General features: G+C 43.0%; 1 protein-coding gene across 1 annotated transcript in view; it reads left to right on the top strand.

The window, feature by feature from the left end:
- The window catches only part of DISP2 (dispatched RND transporter family member 2), a 59,182-nt gene extending 40,415 nt beyond the window's left edge, over nucleotides 1-18,767 (top strand). The window contains exons 3-8 of the mRNA XM_077260664.1: nucleotides 424-453; nucleotides 3,568-3,691; nucleotides 10,019-10,134; nucleotides 13,464-13,588; nucleotides 14,394-14,491; nucleotides 15,005-18,767. Coding sequence (XP_077116779.1) covers nucleotides 424-453; nucleotides 3,568-3,691; nucleotides 10,019-10,134; nucleotides 13,464-13,588; nucleotides 14,394-14,491; nucleotides 15,005-18,385 — 3,874 coding nt within the window. The 3' untranslated portion in view covers nucleotides 18,386-18,767. The remainder of the gene's footprint in view (nucleotides 1-423; nucleotides 454-3,567; nucleotides 3,692-10,018; nucleotides 10,135-13,463; nucleotides 13,589-14,393; nucleotides 14,492-15,004) is intronic.
- Nucleotides 18,768-19,086: the final 319 nt, after the last annotated feature.

Here is a 19,086-nt window from a genome sequence, read left to right on the forward strand (position 1 = left end):
TTATTTTGGGTGGCCAGAGATGATTGGTATAAATGGTAAAATGGATGCCCCAGATGAAGTCAAAGTTGGCGAAACTTGAGTTGGGCTTGGTCTGATGTATATTTTAAAGCTGTTTCAATTGATTTTTTGACAATGAGAAGGTGAGTTTGAAACTATTCCCCTATAAGGAAATAAAATGGAATTGGGAACCTCAAGAAGTGGACCCACTAGATTGCTGGCTGCTCTAAGTTCCTTGTTTGCACATTACGCTACGATATTGAGTCGTTTATATTTCAAGTGTAAAGAGCTCTGTTTGCATTAAGTGCTGTAACTTGGAAAGCTGATTTTAAGTGACTTTTATCTAGGACTTTGTTTTATTCAGATATGTCTGTTCTGTTAATATTATTTCTTTATTACATACTAATACTGTGTTTTATTTTGAAGACATGATAAAGCATTCAGGATGCCAAAAAGGTATGTATGAAATACCCATCTATACCGCTATAGCAGGTCTCATTAAAGGGGTTGGTCATTTTAAACAACACTTTTCTTTGAAGAGTCCACTGTTCACACCTCTGAGGCCCTCAGCAACTAGCTGTAATTTGTGTTGGGGAGCAGCAAAATGTTTTCTACCCTATGGTGACTCAGTGGCTAGCACTGATGCTTTGCAGCACTGGAGTCCTGGGTTCAAATCCCACCAAGGACAACATCTGCAAGGAGTTTGTATGTATGTGTTTGTGTGAGTTTCATTTGGGTTCTCCAGTTTCCTTCCACACTCCAAAGACATACTGATAGGGATTCTAGATTGTGAGCCCCAATGGGGACAGCGATGACAGTGGCCCCAATTCATTAACTCCTTTCCGACATTGGGCGTACATTTACGCCGATGTCGGACTCCCTCCCGTTGATGTAGGCTCTGGCGGTGAGCCCACATCTTTCCGGGGACATGTCAGCTGTAAACATGGGTTTGCAATAGCCACGGGTGGAATCACGATCCACCTGCTGCTATTAACCAGTTAAATGCCGCCGTCAAACTCTGACAGCAGCATTTAAATCGTGCTTCTGGCCATCGGGACGGAAATATGCACACTGGTGACCCCCGTCACGTGATCGCAGGTCACCGGTGTGTTGACATGACAACCTGAGGTCTCATGAAGACCTCTATGGTTGTCAGTGCCAGCTTGCTGTGAGCGCCACCCAGTGGTCGGCGCTCATAGCAAGTCACTAAATCTGCTATATAGAGGCTCTGAAAATCGCCTCTACAGTATGTAGCAGACCCGATCGGGTTGTGGCAGCTTCTAGTCTCCTATGGAGACTATTGAATCATGTCAAAAGTAAAAAAAAAAAAAATGTTTTTAACCCCTTCCCGACCTCCGCCGTACTATTACTGCGGAGGTCGGGTCCCCTGCTTTGATGTGGGCTCCAGCGCTGAGCCCACCTCAAAGCCGCGACATATCAGCTGTTTTGAACAGCTGATATGTGCCCGCAATAGCGGCGGGTGAAATCGCGATTCACCCGCCGCTATTAACCAGTTAAATGCCGCTGTCAAATGCTGACACCGACGCTTCCGGCCGGAAATGATCGCATCGCCGACCCCCGTCACATGATCGGGGGTCGGCGATGCGTCAGGATGGTAATCAAACAGGTCCTTGAGACCTCTATGGTTACTGATGTCGGCCTGCTGTGAGCGCCACCCTGTGGTCGGCGCTCATAGCAAGCCTGCAATTCAGCTACATAGCAGCGATCTGATGATCGCTGCCGATCCAGTTGTGCCAGCTTCTAGCCTCCCATGGAGGCTATTGAAGCATGGCAAAAGTACAAAAAAAATATTTTGAAAAAAATAAAAAAAATATAAAAGTTTAAATCACCCCCCTTTCGCCCCATTCAAAATAAAACAATAAAAATAAAATCAAACCTACACATATTTGGTATCGCCGCCTTCAGAATTGCCCGATCTATCAATAAAAAAAGGATTAACCTGATCACTAAACAGCGTAGCGAGAAAAAAAAAGTCAAAACGCCAGAATTACGGGCGAGAATTACAGGTGCGAGAATTACGGGCGATCAAAAGAACATATCTGCACCAAAATGGTATCATTAAAAATGACAGCTTGGAACGCAAAAAATAAGCCCTCATCCAACCTGAGATCACGAAAAGTGGAGATGCTACGGGTATCGGAAAATGGCACAAAATTTTTTTTTAACAAAGTTTGGACTTTTTTTCACCACTTACTGTAGATAAAAAATAACCTAGACATGTTTGGTGTCTATGAACTTGGAATGACCTGGAGAATCATAATGGCAGGTCAGTTTTAGCATTTAGTGAACCTAGTAAAAAAGCCCAAAAAAGTACACAAAATAGTACACGACATAGTAAAATCAATGGTGTTGTTCAAAAGTACAACTCGTCCCGCAAAAAACAAGCCCCCACATGGAGATATTGATGGAAAAATAAAAAAGTTATGGCTTCGCAAAACCGAAAAAAGCTCATGGGGTTAAGACTGGTTTTTCCCACTCCTGTCCTAATGGTGGGCGTGCAGGAATAAAATGTGCCTAGTTCATTGAGAGACATTCACCACTTAATTTATTCAGCTCGTCTTATCACCGTTGTATGCGTTGCCAGAAGTATTACTCCAGTCAGGAGATGGAGTAAGATTCCTGGCATAAGGTACTCTGCAACTAGTAATGGATTCGTTGGGCGGACATTGCCACACCTCGTCCCTGCTCAACCCATTTTGAAGGAGCTGTCCAAAACTGATGCCAAAGTTGCAACATTTTTGCTCAACCTCGTTTTATGGTCTAAACACTAATGTAAATACATTTCCTTGCACCACCACTTTACAAATTAGAAGCATTATAAGGATCTTAATGAAATCAATGCTTGATTTGTATACTGCTAAAAATGCCATGTCTCTTGGAGCGCCAGGCACAATATGAAAGTGCTCTTCACTCTCGTTAATTAAATGAGTGCTTAAACACAGGACCCCCACAATATGCAAAATTATATAATAGAGTCACTGAAATAGTTTTTTTTAATCTAGAAAAAAAGTACCTATAAAAAAATACAATTTCCAGAATTTGTTTATGTCCATATTTTAATTATTTCAGGTAGACACAGATGATTGGTATAAATGGTAAGAGGGATGCCCCAGATGAAGACAAAGTTGGCGAAACTTGAGTTGTGCTTGGTCTCATGTACATTTTAAAGCTGTTTTTAATGAATTGAACGTGCATCTAAATGGTTAATAGCCGAGGCCGGAACTCAGCTAAAAGAGTTACAAAATCAGATTGTCAGAATGAGTTCACTGAGAGATTATCAGATAAAATCATTCTTCACCACGCAAAAGATAGGACAACACAGAGGCTACAAAATGCAAAATTTTAAAACAAATCCAATTGCATAAATGAGTTTTATCCCCAAATACATACATTTAAGTAAATAAAAAGTTCCTGAAAGTGGACAACCCCTTTAAATGATAAAATATATACTTTACATGTCTTCTACAAACTGTATCATATCAAATATTGATGTCATCTGTCATAGCTAGCATTGTATTAACGGGTCATGTCATTGTGATTTGCTTACAGTTATTCTCAGCTGATAACAGACTGGCCTCTACCCATCTTGGCAGTCGGTTTGCTTCTCATACTGGTGTGTACTTTGGCAGGCCTTCTGGTTGACCAAATGCCAGACTTTTCCAACCCTTTCATGGTGAGTGTTTTCCAGTTGAAAACTACACATTAAAGAGGACTTGTCACTTGCTCACAAAATTGACATGAATCCCTCAGCTTCCCTGCTTCTTCTTTTTTTTTGTTTTGCAGCGTTTCAGTCCATTGCAGAGATATTGACATTTGTTGCTTTTGGAGAGAAGTATGTACAAAAAAAAAAAACAATCCCTAAGCTCTCCTAATTCTGTTGCTCTTTTACGTTTTGCGCTGCGTCACTCCATTACAGAGATATTCACATTTGTTGCTTTTGGAGAGCAGTATGTGAAATCTCTGCTTGCAGACCAACTAGGCATTTATTCAGAGTCTTCTCTGAGGGTTTGCACTTTCACACCTCCTTCCCAGACTCTGTTAGTCACAATTAGCTGGTGTCTGAGGCTGCTAGAGCAGCTGCTGAGCTGTGATTGCTAGAGGGGTGAAAACGCATATCGCCAAAGAAGACTCTGAAGAAATGCCCAGTAGTACTACAAGTAGAGATTTCCCATACTGTGCTCCAAAGCAACAAATGTGAATATCTCTGCAATGGAGCAACGTAGTGCAAAAAGGAAAACAGCAGCAAAATCAGTGGATCGCAGGGATTTCTACAACTCTTTTTTAGTAAGTCACAGACCCTGTCTAAAAGCTTAGTAGAAAGACACATTTAAGATTCTATTTATTATGCATTAATTCAATTTCCAGGTGTATAAAATGGACTTAATCTAAAAAGAGTGTCCAAAATCATTGGCTGAGATCCATATGAAGACCATAAAGATACATTTTCATTAACCCTAAGGCTATGTGCACATGATGCAGATTCAGTGCAGATTTAGTGCAGATCTGCAGCGTTTTTTTCTGCTAAAAAAGAAAATAATGTCCAGATTAAGTCATGATTAAGGGAGCTTAGTCTCCAGAAACGCGTTGAGATTTCTTACCCATGTGGTTCGTGCTGAAGTCTGTATCCTCCATGTTTAAAAGTTTGTGAATAAAGAAAACTCTTTTTTACGGACTCGGTGAAGCTGGACATTATTTTCTTTTTTGGACTTTATACGCCTGGACACAGCGGGTCCGTGCTCCCGAGGTTTGGTTCTTGCATCACGGGTGAGCTGGATTATATTCCTTCTTTCAAAGTTTTTTTCTGCTGCAGAAACGCTGCAGATCTGCACTGTGATGTACAGTACAATGTAAATCAATGTGAAAAAAAAAGCTGTGCACATGGTGCAGAAAAATCCGCGCAGAAACGCTGCAGATTTCAAAGAAGTGCATGTCACTTCTTTTGTGCGTTTCTGCACCCCTCCATTAATAGAAATCCGCAGTGGTAAAAACTGCAGAAAATCCGCTCAAAAAATGCATCAAAACCACGCAAAAAACGCATCAAAAACACACCTGCGTTTTCTGCCAGGAGATGCAGATTTTGTGCAGAAAATTCTGCACCCAAATCTGCAACATGTGCACACAGCCTAGAAAAGTGCCACCTGGATAATTAAACGTATCGCCAATAAATAATTAGAAAAGTTACATACCGTAATTGGCTGAAGAAAAAAAAACAGGTCCATCAACTCCAAACCTTGAATCATATTTAGGCATGATGCTACTTGAACCATATTTGGGGAAACACTTTCCGCATCCACTCATGGCAATGACGGAGCAATACCTTATGTCCTGAAATATAACTTTATTCGGACTCCCATGACAGCACCACGAGAGAGGGGATCCGCCCCTTTAGGAACAGGAAACCCACAGATACAAAAGGGCGGCACCTCTCCCACGCATCAGTTGGTTTCCTGTTCCTAATGGGACGGGATCCTGCAGAACTTACAAAAGGATCCCAGGCCGGCCGGCCGACTCAGGTAGCGAGGGGGTCTCCTACCTCGGCCGGTGCGGAGTTCCTGGAAGATGTCACGATGGTCCTGGCAGGGCTGCATGTCAGTGGCATTCCAGCAGGGAGCGGTCACCGGTGGTGTCCTGTCTCCAAGCCAGCGCTAGGTATGTATGTCCCCTGGGTCTCCTCCTTCTGGGGTGGCTGGGGTCTCTGTATGCGGCGGCGCTTGGGGGCGCCACCCGGGGTGCTGCGGCTCTGTCCGGCGTCCCTCGCCGCTCTGTGCGCTGATGAAGGAAGCGCTGGGAGCACGGGTGACGTCGGGGGAGGAGTCGGCAGTCACTTCCGGGTTTCCGGGGTCCTGCGCATGCGCAGTGTATCCAAGATGGCGGCGCCCACCGGTATAGCGTCGCTGGCGTTCTGAGCCCCAGAGACAACCGCCTGCACCTGGGGGAGGCCGGGAAAATCAATCAGGGGAGCGCTAGGCACAGCTGCTGACCGGAGGAGGGGTAATAAAAAGAACTCCGGATCGTGGTCCCTTGCTTCTGGCCTCATATTGTGTGGAGATGGAGGACGAGCACGTGCAGTTGCAGCTGCTGGAAGAGGTATCCCAGAAGCCTAAAGGAAAGGATCGCGACAAAAGGAGTAGTGAGTCTGGCCACAAAAGCTCCTCCAGGCAGGGGTCTGGAGCGTCAGCCAGAGGAAATCCCCCTCGTATTCCGGTACTTTTCTTTGGGCAGCCGCTGGTAAGTGATCTTCGTGAAAGTTCACCCAGTGACATGATTCCCCTCATATGTTCTATTATAGGGGAAGAAATGTGCCGGAAAGGCGAAACACAGGGAATGTGGCATCTGCGGGGTTCCCCTACCTGATTCGTGCCCTAAAAAATTATGTGGCCCCTGTATCCAGCAGACGGTGAGGTCTCAGGAAAGGGGAGGGGGTGAGAGCATTATATCTACAGGGATTAGATTGCTTTACTTACCCCCTCAGGTAGCGGAGGAATCCCTTACTATGACCACCAGCTTGAAAGAGATGATCAGAATGGAGGTCAGACAATCCTTAAAGGGTCTTTCTCAAGGAGGAAGTTCTAAATCTAAAGCTCCATTACACTCCGATTCTTCAATAGAGGAGGATAAGGAGGAAGTTTTCTCCGGTTCAGCTGCATCGTCCTCTTCCTCGGATGAGGACACCGCCCGCTTCTGTCTACCCCTTGAACGAGTGGATAAGCTGGTTAAAGCGGTCAGAGGAACGATGGGCATAACAGAATCGAGACCCCAACTTTCCAAGGAGGTAATTATGTTTAGTGGATTGGAGCAGAAAAAACGTAGGGTCTTTCCGCTTAATGAGAAAATCCAGGATCTTATCAATAGAGAGTGGAAGAAACCCGAGAGAAAGGGTTCCTTACCTCCAGCGCAAAAGCGCAGATATCCATTTGATGATCCAGCAGTCACCAATTGGGAAAAAGCCCCTAAGTTGGATGCGGCAATAGCCAAGGTGGCAAAACGAGCCTCTCTCCCCTTTGAGGACATGGGGACCCTTAAAGACCCCCTTGATAGAAAAGCGGACACCTTTCTAAAGAGTACCTGGGAGATGGCAGCCGGTTCCTTAAGGCCTGCGGTGGCTTCAACCTGTACAGCCAGATCAATGATGGTTTGGCTGGAACAATTAGAGACCCAGTTTAAAGAAGGTGCATCAAGGGATTCTATTCTGACTGCCTTACCAATGATTCAAGAAGCAGCTGACTTCTTATCAGATGCATCCATTGACTCCGTTAAAATGGCTGCTAGAGCAGCAGGTCTCTCAAACGCAGCCAGGAGGGCTCTGTGGCTGAAATGTTGGCCAGGTGATATACAATCAAGATCAAAACTTTGTACCATTCCATGTAAAGGGGAGTATCTATTTGGGCCCACCTTGGATGAACTCCTAGCGAAAGCGGGAGATGACAAAAAGAAATTCCCCAATCTGCTTGGGTCCTATCGTCGTCCCTTTAATAAGAGAAGGTTTGGTCGCGGAGGGAAGCGTACCTTTTCACCTTCAAGGGATCGGTCTAGATGGGAAGACAGACGTAGACGAGGTACGGGATTTATGTTCCGTCGTTCCTCAAAAGAAAGAAAGAAAGAAGACAAATGACTAGGAACCCCGGTGGGGGGTAGACTATTACATTTCTGTTCGGAATGGTCAGAGATCACGAATAGTGTCTGGGTGCAAGATACTATTTCTCGGGGTCTTACACTTGAGTTTTGCCATACCCCACGGGATAAATTTATGTTAACTCCCTTGCGTTCTAATCCCCTAGAACAATCTGCTCTAGAAGAAGAGGTGTGGTCTCTTTGCTCTAAGAATGTACTTACACAGGTTCCAGAGTCTGATAGAGGGAAAGGATTTTATTCTCCCTTGTTTCTTATTCAGAAACCTGATAAAACGTATAGAACCATCATAAATCTCAGGTATCACAGTTTCATAGATCGCAGGAAATAGTTTTACCTTCATTTATCCCTAATCCTTCTAACCCTAAAGAGAGTGAGCTCCATACCTTAGGGTACCGTCACACAGTACCATTTTGATCGCTACGACGGTACGATTCGTGACGTTCTAGCGATATCGTTACGATATCGCAGTGTCTGACACGCAGCAGCGATCAGGGATCCTGCTGAGAATCGTACGTCGTAGCAGATCGTATGGAACTTTCTTTCGTCGCTTGATCACCCGCTGACATCGCTGGATCGTTGTGTGTGACAGCGATCCAGCGATGTGTTCGCTTGTAACCAGGGTAAACATCGGGTAACTAAGCGCAGGGCCGCGCTTAGTAACCCGATGTTTACCGTGGTTACCAGCGTAAACGTAAAAAAACCAAACAGTACATACTCACATTCCGGTGTCTGTCCTCCGGCTTCTCAGCTTCTCTGCACTGTGAGCGCCGGCCAGCCAGAAAGCGAGCACAGCAGTGACGTCACCGCTCTGCTTTCCGGCCGCTGTGCTTACACAGTGGAGAGAAGCAGAACGCCGGGGACAGACACCGGAATGTAAGTATGTACTGTTTGTTTTTTTTACGTTTACGCTGGTAACCACGGTAAACATCGGGTTACTAAGCGCGGCCCTGCGCTTAGTTACCCGATGTTTACCCTGGTTACCGGGGACTTCGGCATCGCTCCAGCGCCGTGATTGCAACGTGTGACCGCAGTCTACGAGGCTGGAGCGATAATCATACGATCACTGCGACGTCACGGATCGTGCCGTCGTAGCGATTAAAATGGTACTGTGTGACTTGGGCCTTAGATGTCAGGAGATGCCTTCTACAATATATCTCGGTCACTAATGATTGGAAGAAGGATAATGCACTATTCCTATCCTTCCAAGGTCCAAGGAAAGGGGCTAGAGCATCGAAATACATACTAGCTAAATGGATTAGGGAGGCTATCTCTCTTGCTTACACAACAGGTGGGGGTCCAGCTCCGCAGAATCTGAGGGCACATTCCACCCGAGCCATGGCGTCATCCTGGGCAGAAAGGTCTGGAGTATCGGTCGACCAGATATGTAAGGCGGCCACATGGTCATCCCCTTCCACCTTTTTTAAACACTATAGGTTGGACTTGGGGTTCTCCTCAGATCTCACCTTCGGGTTAAGGGTGCTGCAGGCTGTGGTCCCTCCCTAAAATGGCTTACATCTCTGTAAATCTCTCGTGGTGCTGTCATGGGAGTCCGAATAAAGCATTAAGCTACTTACGGGTAGCGGCATTTTTCGGAGGCCCATGACAGCACCCTTAGTTCCCTCCCTTTTCACATGGGGGTTGCACATCCTGGGTTTATAAAGAACTAAATAATTTAAAGAAGAAAGGTTTTTTTTCTTCTCACGTGTGTTATCTTAATTGTTACTTTATTAAAGTCATTGTGTTTAATTGTATGCAATATTGTGTTTGCTTGTCATTAACTGCGGTAGTCCTCTCAGGCTCTGTAATCCAACTGATGCGTGGGAGAGGTGCCGCCCTTTTGTATCTGTGGGTTTCCTGTTCCTAAAGGGGCGGATCCCCTCTCTCTCGTGGTGCTGTCATGGGCCTCCGAAAAATGCCGCTACCCGTAAGTAGCTTAATGCTTTTATATAGCGTTTTTAACCATTTGTTTTATTGTGGGTTTTTTATTCCAGTATCCGTACATGATCATGAGGACAGTTTCCTGGATTTTGTTAATAGAAGATAAAATATTTTACAGTATCCACATGGTCTATATAAATCTGGTGTTTGGAGTTGTTCATAGACTTCTATGGGAAAGTATTGCAACGAGGTTGCTGTAGCATAGCAGATAAGGTTGCATGGTGCTGCGTCTATGTATGTGGCAGACTACACAAATGCTTTTGGAAATAAACTTTGCTTTAAGAAAATATTTTAAAAAATAAAAATATATATATATACATGTGAAAAAAGTAACCTCTCAATCGCAAGATTGAAAAAAGTAATATTTATAAGACATGAATGAAACAAAAATGTCTATTTTTAAATGTAATTTATTTATACAATTTTACAGGGTTTTGAGCCCAGAGACACTGACATAGGAAGAAAATTAACAACCTGGAAAAATATTCAAAGCAGCAGTGGTTACAAAAAGGTTTTGTCTGGCTATCCACATGGTGATAAAAGCAGGTACAGAAAAATTAGCGTGTTAATATTGCAATCTAGCTGGAAATGCTTGTTATGTAATATATAACTTAAAGGGAAAAATAATCCCCCCGCCCCCAACTGTTCATATGGTCATGTTTCTCTCTGAAATACAATGTTATCCGTCCCTTTAGTAATGCAATGTGTTTCTCCTTGACTGAAAAATTGCTCTTTTAATGCATATGTAAATGACTTAAGTGCTCTGGGTTGGGTTGGAGCAGAGCACTTCCTTGCCCAGCTCCACATTACATTTGACTGTCAGCTCACTGGCTGTGTAGTCAATACTTACAAAGTTAAAATGAAAAAGAAAAAAATACAGGTATCCAATTTGGTCACTGAGACCTGTCTGTAAGTAGACTGTTATGGTTCTCAATGGCAAGAGAACATAGCCCAGCAAACATACGAACTAGCTCTTGGAAGGATGGAAACTAAACTGACCATGAACTAAACCTGCCGCACAACTAACAGTAGCCGGGTAGCGTAGCCTGCGTTTTATCCCTAGACGCCCAGCGCCGGCCGGAGGACTAACTAATCCTGGCAGAGGAAAATATAGTCCTGGCTCACCTCTAGAGAAATTTCCCCGAAAGGCAGACAGAGGCCCCCACAAATATTGGCGGTGATTTTAGATGAAATGACAAACGTAGTATGAAAATAGGTTTAGCAAAATTGAGGTCCGCTTACTAGATAGCAGGAAGACAGAAAGGGCACTTTCATGGTCAGCTGAAAACCCTATCAAAATACCATCCTGAAATTACTTTAAGACTCTAGTATTAACTCATAACATCAGAGTGGCAATTTCAGATCACAAGAGCTTTCCAGACACAGAAACGAAACTACAGCTGTGAACTGGAACAAAATGCAAAAACAAACAAGGACTAAGTCCAACTTAGCTGGGAGTTGTCTAGCAGCAGGAACATGCACAGAAAGGCTTCTGATTACAATGTTGACCGGCATGGAAGTGACAGAGGAGCAAGGCTAAATAGCGACTCCCACATCCTGATGGAAACAGGTGAACAGAGAGGATGATGCACACCAGTTCAATTCCACCAGTGGCCACCGGGGGAGCCCAAAATCCAATTTCACAACAGTAGACCCTAGGATCTACTGTCAAAAATGGCTAGCCTTTGCTCTTATTTTATTCCCGCTGTTTCCCTGAGTATTCCATTTTTTCTTTGTTAAGGCCATCATATGCTTCCAGACATATGGGCCTTCTTATTTATTGCTAATTTTTATGGCCTTTACAAATAGGCATGTCTCACAGGATCCTCATGGGTGGGTCTTTAGGCTCCTCTGCATTATTATTCTGTGATCTATGCCCCCTGTGAAAAACACCATAAAAATTAGCACTACATAAAAAGCCCCATATCCCTAAAAGAATATGGCGGATTTAAAAAGAAAAAAGCGGAATACTGTGGGAATAAAATAAGAGCACAGACTGGACACTTTTCACCTGTGACTGGCCCTCTTTAAGCAGCCATTCAAGCCCAGTCAGTTGCTCTGTTCTTGTAGATCTTACTCCAGACATCCTAATGTAATACACAATACTGTTATTATGTTACTGTTACGTTATTTATATGCACTAGTGCTTTTACTGACAGCAGGGCATAAGTTCATTTTGTTTCTGTCTTAGATTTTGTCTGTTTAATGGCCAGTGTGAACATGTCCCTATATTTTGCATGTATACCAACTTATACTCCAGTTCATTTTTTTCAGTTGAAAATCATTGTTGGGGGAGGTCGAACACCTAGGACTCCCATCAATCTGGTGTTACAAGCTCCCATTTATTAGAATAGGTGCTGATGTGTACCCAGGAGTGGCCCCTAAATATTGTGCTGTCCCACTCTTTACATCTGGGCACTTTCTTAGCTGGTAACAGCTGATCCCAAGGATGGGTCATCAGTGTCTTACTAATGGAAAAGCCCTTTAATACCAAAGGATTATTCCAATCTCAGCTGAGACGGGTGTTATTCTACCCACATCCAACCACTAGAGGAAGAGCTACAGAATCATCTGAGTTACTACACTCTTTCTAACCCGAATTCATTTCTACAGGAGTGTTAGACTGACCTTCACTCCAAATTAGACGTTTCTGGCTTTCAGTTTACGGTCGGTGATAACAAAGAAATAAAAATTAAAAATACAGAACTCTCATATGCTCTTTCCTTTTAATTTTTTAGAGTCGAGCGTGATTATAAAGAATACATAAATCCCAAAAATTCATCCATGTAAATTGTGAATTCAGCTGTGTCTTTGGGGTTTTTCCTTGGAATATTTTTCCCATTGATCACTGTGACTATATGTGAACAAGGCGCGGGATGAGTCGAAACGTTATAGTTGGAAATGTGACAGCTGAATATTCTTGAGAATTCACGATTTACATGGATGATTTTGGGGGTATTTCTGTATTCTTTATAATCACGTTTGACTCTAAAAATTTCTAGGAAAAATTTCCTGGATTCAATAAAAAGCCAAGAACATATGTTTTGTTACTCATAACAAAATGAAATACGCAGGCATGTAATTTCTAACAATCTCCGAGGGCTTCCAGGAGTGTTCGTATATTTATACTCTTCATGAATGTTAGTGTTACTTACATAAATGTAGGTGGTTTATACATAACAGCAAATATCAGAATTCATAGCTGCATAATAAATAAAAGACCCTATCTGCGTCCACCCAGCTTTGTCACACACCTCATCAGTCTTTTGTTCTGGTAGTGAAAACTACTACACAAAGTGAGATTTGTCAGGCCTGAAGCCATAAACCTGTTCCTTACTCTAACAGAGAGCTATATAACCAGCGTAGCACAGCAACTCTTGCCTTATTCCATAGCTCCATCCTCGGCAATATATATAGTTGGTTATTTTATTACTGTATATACAATGATCAGATCCAGTGTCGGACTGGTGTGCCAAGCGCCCACCAGTAACATCAATTCCAGGGCCCCACTTTTCAGCTACTTGCAAATATGACTTTCTCCTCATTCACAAAATTCTATAGCAATAAACTGGGCTGATTGTGAAATGAACAAGATGCTGATTTTATCTGTATATGGTGAATGGAGTGTATTGTGCCAAGTACTGCTCATATAGGAGGGTGGTGAGCTACTACTGCACAGGGGACCACCGGAGGATTCTCCTTTTCTCTTGCAGGCCAGTCCGAGCCAGAACATATCATTATACTTTGAATATGATTATATGTGTTCGCCTTCACAGAAGTCTGACCATTTGGAAATGCTGAGAACACAGTCTGTAGCTGTTAATTTATAAAGAAATGATGTGTGTATAATGTCTACTTCTGTGTATTTTTGCCAGCTTGGATGACCTTGATTTTAGCAGAAGAAATGAGAAACTGTTTCAAATAACTAAAAGAGACACTCGTCATCGGAGAATGGTGGAGCAGAAAGACGGTGTGGATGGCTTTTTCTGTGGACACCCTTGTAAGTGCCAATAAGATGATGATTAGATCTGAGGCATAAATGTAATAGGTCACAAAAATATTGTGAATTGATTTTCTGCATTATAGATTTTTAACCTATAATCACCCAAAGCCCAAATGAGCAGTGGTGCACAAACCCGTAGACTTTCTATTGAGCCCGTACACTTGTCTGTGCAAGCACGAGCACAAATTAGGCACTTATGCCCCTTGGCTAGTAAAACTACTATCAATTATTCCAATGACCTTTTATGTTTAAAAGTGCTTATCTTTATTCTTAAGAACGGAGGGATCTTAAATGTTATTGTTTATGGCTCATGGCTAAGGTTAGCAGCCACCTCCTCTGCAATTTAGCTGTGGTGGCCAAACATGTGCAGTGCTTACAAACTCGATCCAACAGAGCTTGTAAGCGCTCTCTGAAGCTGACTGGGATTGCTGGAGAACCTTCTAAGCTCCTGATCCCGTCTAACCTCAGTGCCCTTATAATCAGAAGCAAAGATGCCCCATATAGCAACATTGGAAAGCGGGTGAATAGTGCAACAATGTCGCTGTTCCGAACTGTCAATCATGTTCATGTCTGCCCTCCAGATAGCTTGAAGCCTAGAGGCTGGGGAGCAGTGTGCTTCTGCTGAAGATCACTAGAATAACTCTTGTTTAAAAGTTTGGGCTCAAACTTTAAGCCTTATTTAATGGGTTGCCATCTCTTTCCAAGTGCAGTCTCTCACCCCAATATCCCATAAATGTGGTATCATTCACTGTCCAAAGTATATGTTAAAACACAATATTTCATAGAAATGTTTCTTTTCTAGCAAAGAGCTATTTGCAACTGGTATTCATGTCCAAAACGGCAGGAAGTTTATGGAACCTGCAAGCAATTCAATCCATGTGCCGTATTGAAAAAGAGAAGGTCAGTAGCAATCTCTGTACCACCTTGCTCCTTCAAGCGGATCTGTCAATGGACTTCACAATACAATCTGCATATAATATGAAATAGATCTCTTAGACCTGATAAAGATGGTGTCTTTACTTGGACAATCTGTGTTAGAAAGTCAGAATATCTTTTTTGCAGTTTTAAACACATTCTGTGCTCATTGAGTCCAGCCGCATAGGTTGCTTTATTCCCCAACTACAGTGCAGCATAATGCAGATGAGTTAGTTCGGATGGCGAGCTGAAAGGTCCATCATGAGCAACGAGAAAAAGTCAGAATCACTTAGATTCTTTGCAGTCAGAATTGTGTCTTGGCCAAAGTCGCCATCTAGCCCTATCCTTAGCCAGGTTGCTCAACTTAAAGAAAGCACTGAGCTTCACATGCACGGCTCTATCTATTCATCTGTATGGGATGCGACCTTGTTTTTGATGTATGGATATGCCATTTTCATTATATAACTACAATGTTTATTCTGTTTTTCTTTCCTGCAGATCCGTTCACATCCCACTTTCTCGGAGCTTTGTGAACGCAATGAGAACAAAGAATGCTGTCCTAGCTGGTCCCTTGGAAACTACATATCCATATTGTACAACCGTTCTTCTTGCCTTGAAATCACCCAGAGCGACATTTCCCACACATTGGTCCTTCTGCGCTCCTGTGCACCAGATTACCACAGAGGAGCTCTCACCCCTTCCTGCATGAGTTCACGTACAGAGAGGGAGAAACATTCCCAGTGTGCCAAAGTGCCTGAAAAGTGCACACGATCCAGCGCAGTTTACCAGCTGCTCCATTTTCTTGTTGACAGGGACTTTTTAAGCCCCCAAACCACAAATTACCAGGTCCCATCTCTGAAGTACAGCATGCTGTTTTCACCAGCCAAAAAAGGTTCATCAATGATGGACATTTACGTGGACAATTTGGAGTCTCGAGAACTTTTTGATAATTTTACAGCGATCAGTGGAATGGATTTGGGGCTAAAGCAGAAACTTTTCCAACACTACCTTGTCATGGATACTGTGTATCCCGTTCTGGCAATAGTTGCTGTTTTTCTAAGTATGTCTTTTTACCTACGTTCCTTTTTTATCACTTTTATGGTCCTGACGTCGGTTGTCGGCTCACTGATGATTTCCTTCTTTTTGTACAAACTGGTTTTTAGAATGACTTTCTTTCCCTTTGTCAACCTGATTGCAGTTATCGTCCTCAGTAGTATTTGTGCTAATCACACTTTTGTCTTTTTCGACCTTTGGAATCTCAGCAAGATACAACACGCAGCTGCCGGCATGCAACAATGGGTAAAACAAACTATGCACCATTTTGTATATCTTATGTTAGTATCTTGTTTGACCACCGGAGCTGCTTTCTATGCCAGTTACATGAGTAGCATTACCTCAATTCGATGCTTTTCCATTTACATGGGAACATCTGTACTAATCAACATGACATTAATGATTACATGGTTGCCTGCCACCATGGTCATTTATGAGCGATATGTCAGTGTTAATTGCATTTACAAATCTGAAGATTACTGGAACAGTAATGGACATAAAAGAATTTTTTTAAATTTTTACCAAAAACTTAGGAGTGTACACGGCACCTTGTCGGAAACATCAAAACTGCTTTTCGAGAAGCTCCTTCCATGTGGAGTGATAAAGTTCCGGTACATCTGGATTTGTTGGTTCGCTGCCCTGGCAGCTGGTGGTGCATATATTGCTTGTGTTAGCCCAAAATTAAAGTTGCCATCTTCAGATGTGTCTTCAGTTCAGGTGTTTCGGCTGAGCCACCCTTTTGAGAGATACGACGCTGAATACTGCCACCAGTTCATGTTTGAACGTCAAGAACATGGAGAAGGTCAACATATGCCAATTACACTTGTATGGGGTGTTAAGCCTTTGGATAATGGAGACCACCTTAATCCAGACATGAATGGGACTCTCATCAGGGACACTACCTTTAGCATCCAAAGTACTGATAGTCAGAGATGGCTTATGGATCTTTGTCAAAAGGTAAAAAACCAAAGCTTTTACTTCTCTGATCAGGATAAAAAGCCAAACATCTGCTTCATGGAAGATTTCCACAGATGGATGGAAAGTCGTCAGTGCTCACAGAGTGACCAAAACCGTAACCTGTGCTGTAACCAATTTTCCTTTCCTTATTCAAGTGATTTACTTCTCCACTGCATAAAAATGATGGTCACGGAACAAGGAGGCAGCGATCCAGAGACCTGTGATATTGGACCCAGATTTGATGCTGATGGTAACCTATCTGCTTTGGTTCTGGAGTTTCAGACGACATATCAGTACAGCTTCAATTATAGCAAAACCAAGAAATTCTTCAATACATTAAACACGTGGCTCATACGCGAGTTAAAGAACGCTCCTCAGGGGCTGCAGAACGGGTGGTTTACCAGTAACCTTTCTCTGTTTAACCTCCAGCACACGCTGAGTACTGAAGTCATGATGATAACAGGCTTTGCTGTAGCAATTTCATTCGTAATTCTTCTGTTGATGACATGGAACATCTTACTCAGTTTATTCTCAGTGGCTGCAATAGGCGGCTCAGTTCTGGTCACCGTTGGTCTCTTAGTTCTTTTGGAATGGCAACTAAATGTCGTAGAATCCCTGTTCGTTTCAGCTGCAGTTGGTCTCTCTGTCGACTTCACAGTCAATTATTGCATTTCCTATCATCTGTGTCCACATTCTGACCGCCTCAGTCGTGTGGCATTCTCCTTGAAGCAAATGAGCTGTGCAACAGCAATGGGAGCCTCCACCATGTTTTCTGCTGGGGTAATAATGTTGCCGGCCACGGTGTTGGCCTACCGGAAATTGGGAATATTCATAATGATGATTAAATGCATTAGCTGTGGCTTTGCCACCTTTTTTTTTCAGTCACTTTGCTGCTTCTTTGGCCCAGAAAAGAACTGTGGACAAATACTGTGGCCTTTTACCAATGTCTTAAAGGACTGTCCTAATGACCCAAGGCTAAATGGCACCTTTGCTTGTGGTGGGAACGAAAAACAGAGCAGGTTTAGGAAAGTTCAAGAATCAAACATAGAAAATGAACAATACGAGCTTCAGCCTTTAGCCAGGAACTTAAGTGATAGTTTTGACAACAGTACAACAACTAGTAGGCTGTCCAAACGTCCATCAATTCTATCGGAGGATATGCAGCTATCAGAGAATAAGTGTCACAGAATAGTATCTCAGCCACAAGAAGACGCTCAGGATTTCCAGGCTAATACAATTAGGGAAAAAGGTTTTAATCAATGCTCTGCTTTGCAAACCTCTTCTCCTTATAGGCAAAGTAGCTTTGAAGATAAGTCAGAAAGGTCCGACGAGTCATGTGCTCAATGCATTTATCAAAGGATGAACAGCAAGGCTTGGAATGGATCTGTGGTGGATCATGTCCATGTACATACCACTAAGCAATCTAGTAACTTGGAAAGCCCTAAAAGCACCAGTCCCGCACAATACTCCCCAGAGAGGAATACCCGTATGTTTGAATATTCCAGGTGCCTCTGTTCCATGGGTAGCTCCTTCGATGCCCTTGACTCGAATGAAACTTGTCTTAGTGATTTTGACCAGAGCTCTAAATTGGCAGACTCAACAAGCTGCTCGCCGGATTTTTTTGAGGTTCCTGATTCACCCTGTCACAGTGAAAGGGGGCATTTGAATGGGAAGAGAGAAATGTTAAAACTAGCTCTGAGAGAAACCGTCTTTGATTCCTCAACACCCTCAAAACAGGCTAATATGTTATGGAAAATCCAGTCAAACCAAGATAGTCATCCTCCAGTCGTTCTACCTAACAGCAAGCCAGATATGCCGGATGTCTGGATTAAAAGGACTACTGAGCATAGTTCTGATTGCGTTAGCTGAAAGGTTCATATAGTTTATAGAAAGGACGTTCATCGTCCTGTGGGTACTGGTAAGAATGGACACGTATGTGACCTACAAGAAGGCCATCTCTTCTCATGATCTTTTTGGAATTATTTTTACTTACATTATTCATATTGTGGTCATTTACATTAAAAATGGAAATACCAGAGAAATAATATAAAAAGCTATTATTGTACTCGACCATGGGGCCATTAGCAACAAGATTCTAAGAATAATCATACCAATAATCATAAAGCACATCGTTAAATTGTGGCCGAGAGCAGCAAAATAAAGCTCTCCTAGAGTTAATACCCAGAGTCACTGGGTTAACAGGACAACTCCAATAGACATAGAACAAGACATAGAAGCAGAGTATGATAGTCCCACAAAATATAATAATCATTAAAAAGACCTTTATTAATACAAATCACAAGATAAAAAACAATGTAGCCCATACAGTGAGGAAATATGGAGGAGACATGAAGGTAAGCTGGCCTAGGCAGGAAGAGCTAAGTACATCCTGAGCAAACAATCCATGAATGACAATGGTTACACAATACCACCCACATGGCAGAGGAGTTCCCCTTTTGAGAAAGCTGGACCGCGAAACGCGCGTCAAAGGGCTGCTGGGTTAAGTGGGACAGCCATCCATGCACTGATGGCTAAGCATGTTTGAATGACTAAACATATTGGGAGTGATT

This window comes from Ranitomeya variabilis, chromosome 1 (genome assembly GCF_051348905.1).
Source record: "Ranitomeya variabilis isolate aRanVar5 chromosome 1, aRanVar5.hap1, whole genome shotgun sequence".
In the NCBI taxonomy this organism is placed as follows: Eukaryota; Metazoa; Chordata; class Amphibia; order Anura; family Dendrobatidae; genus Ranitomeya; species Ranitomeya variabilis.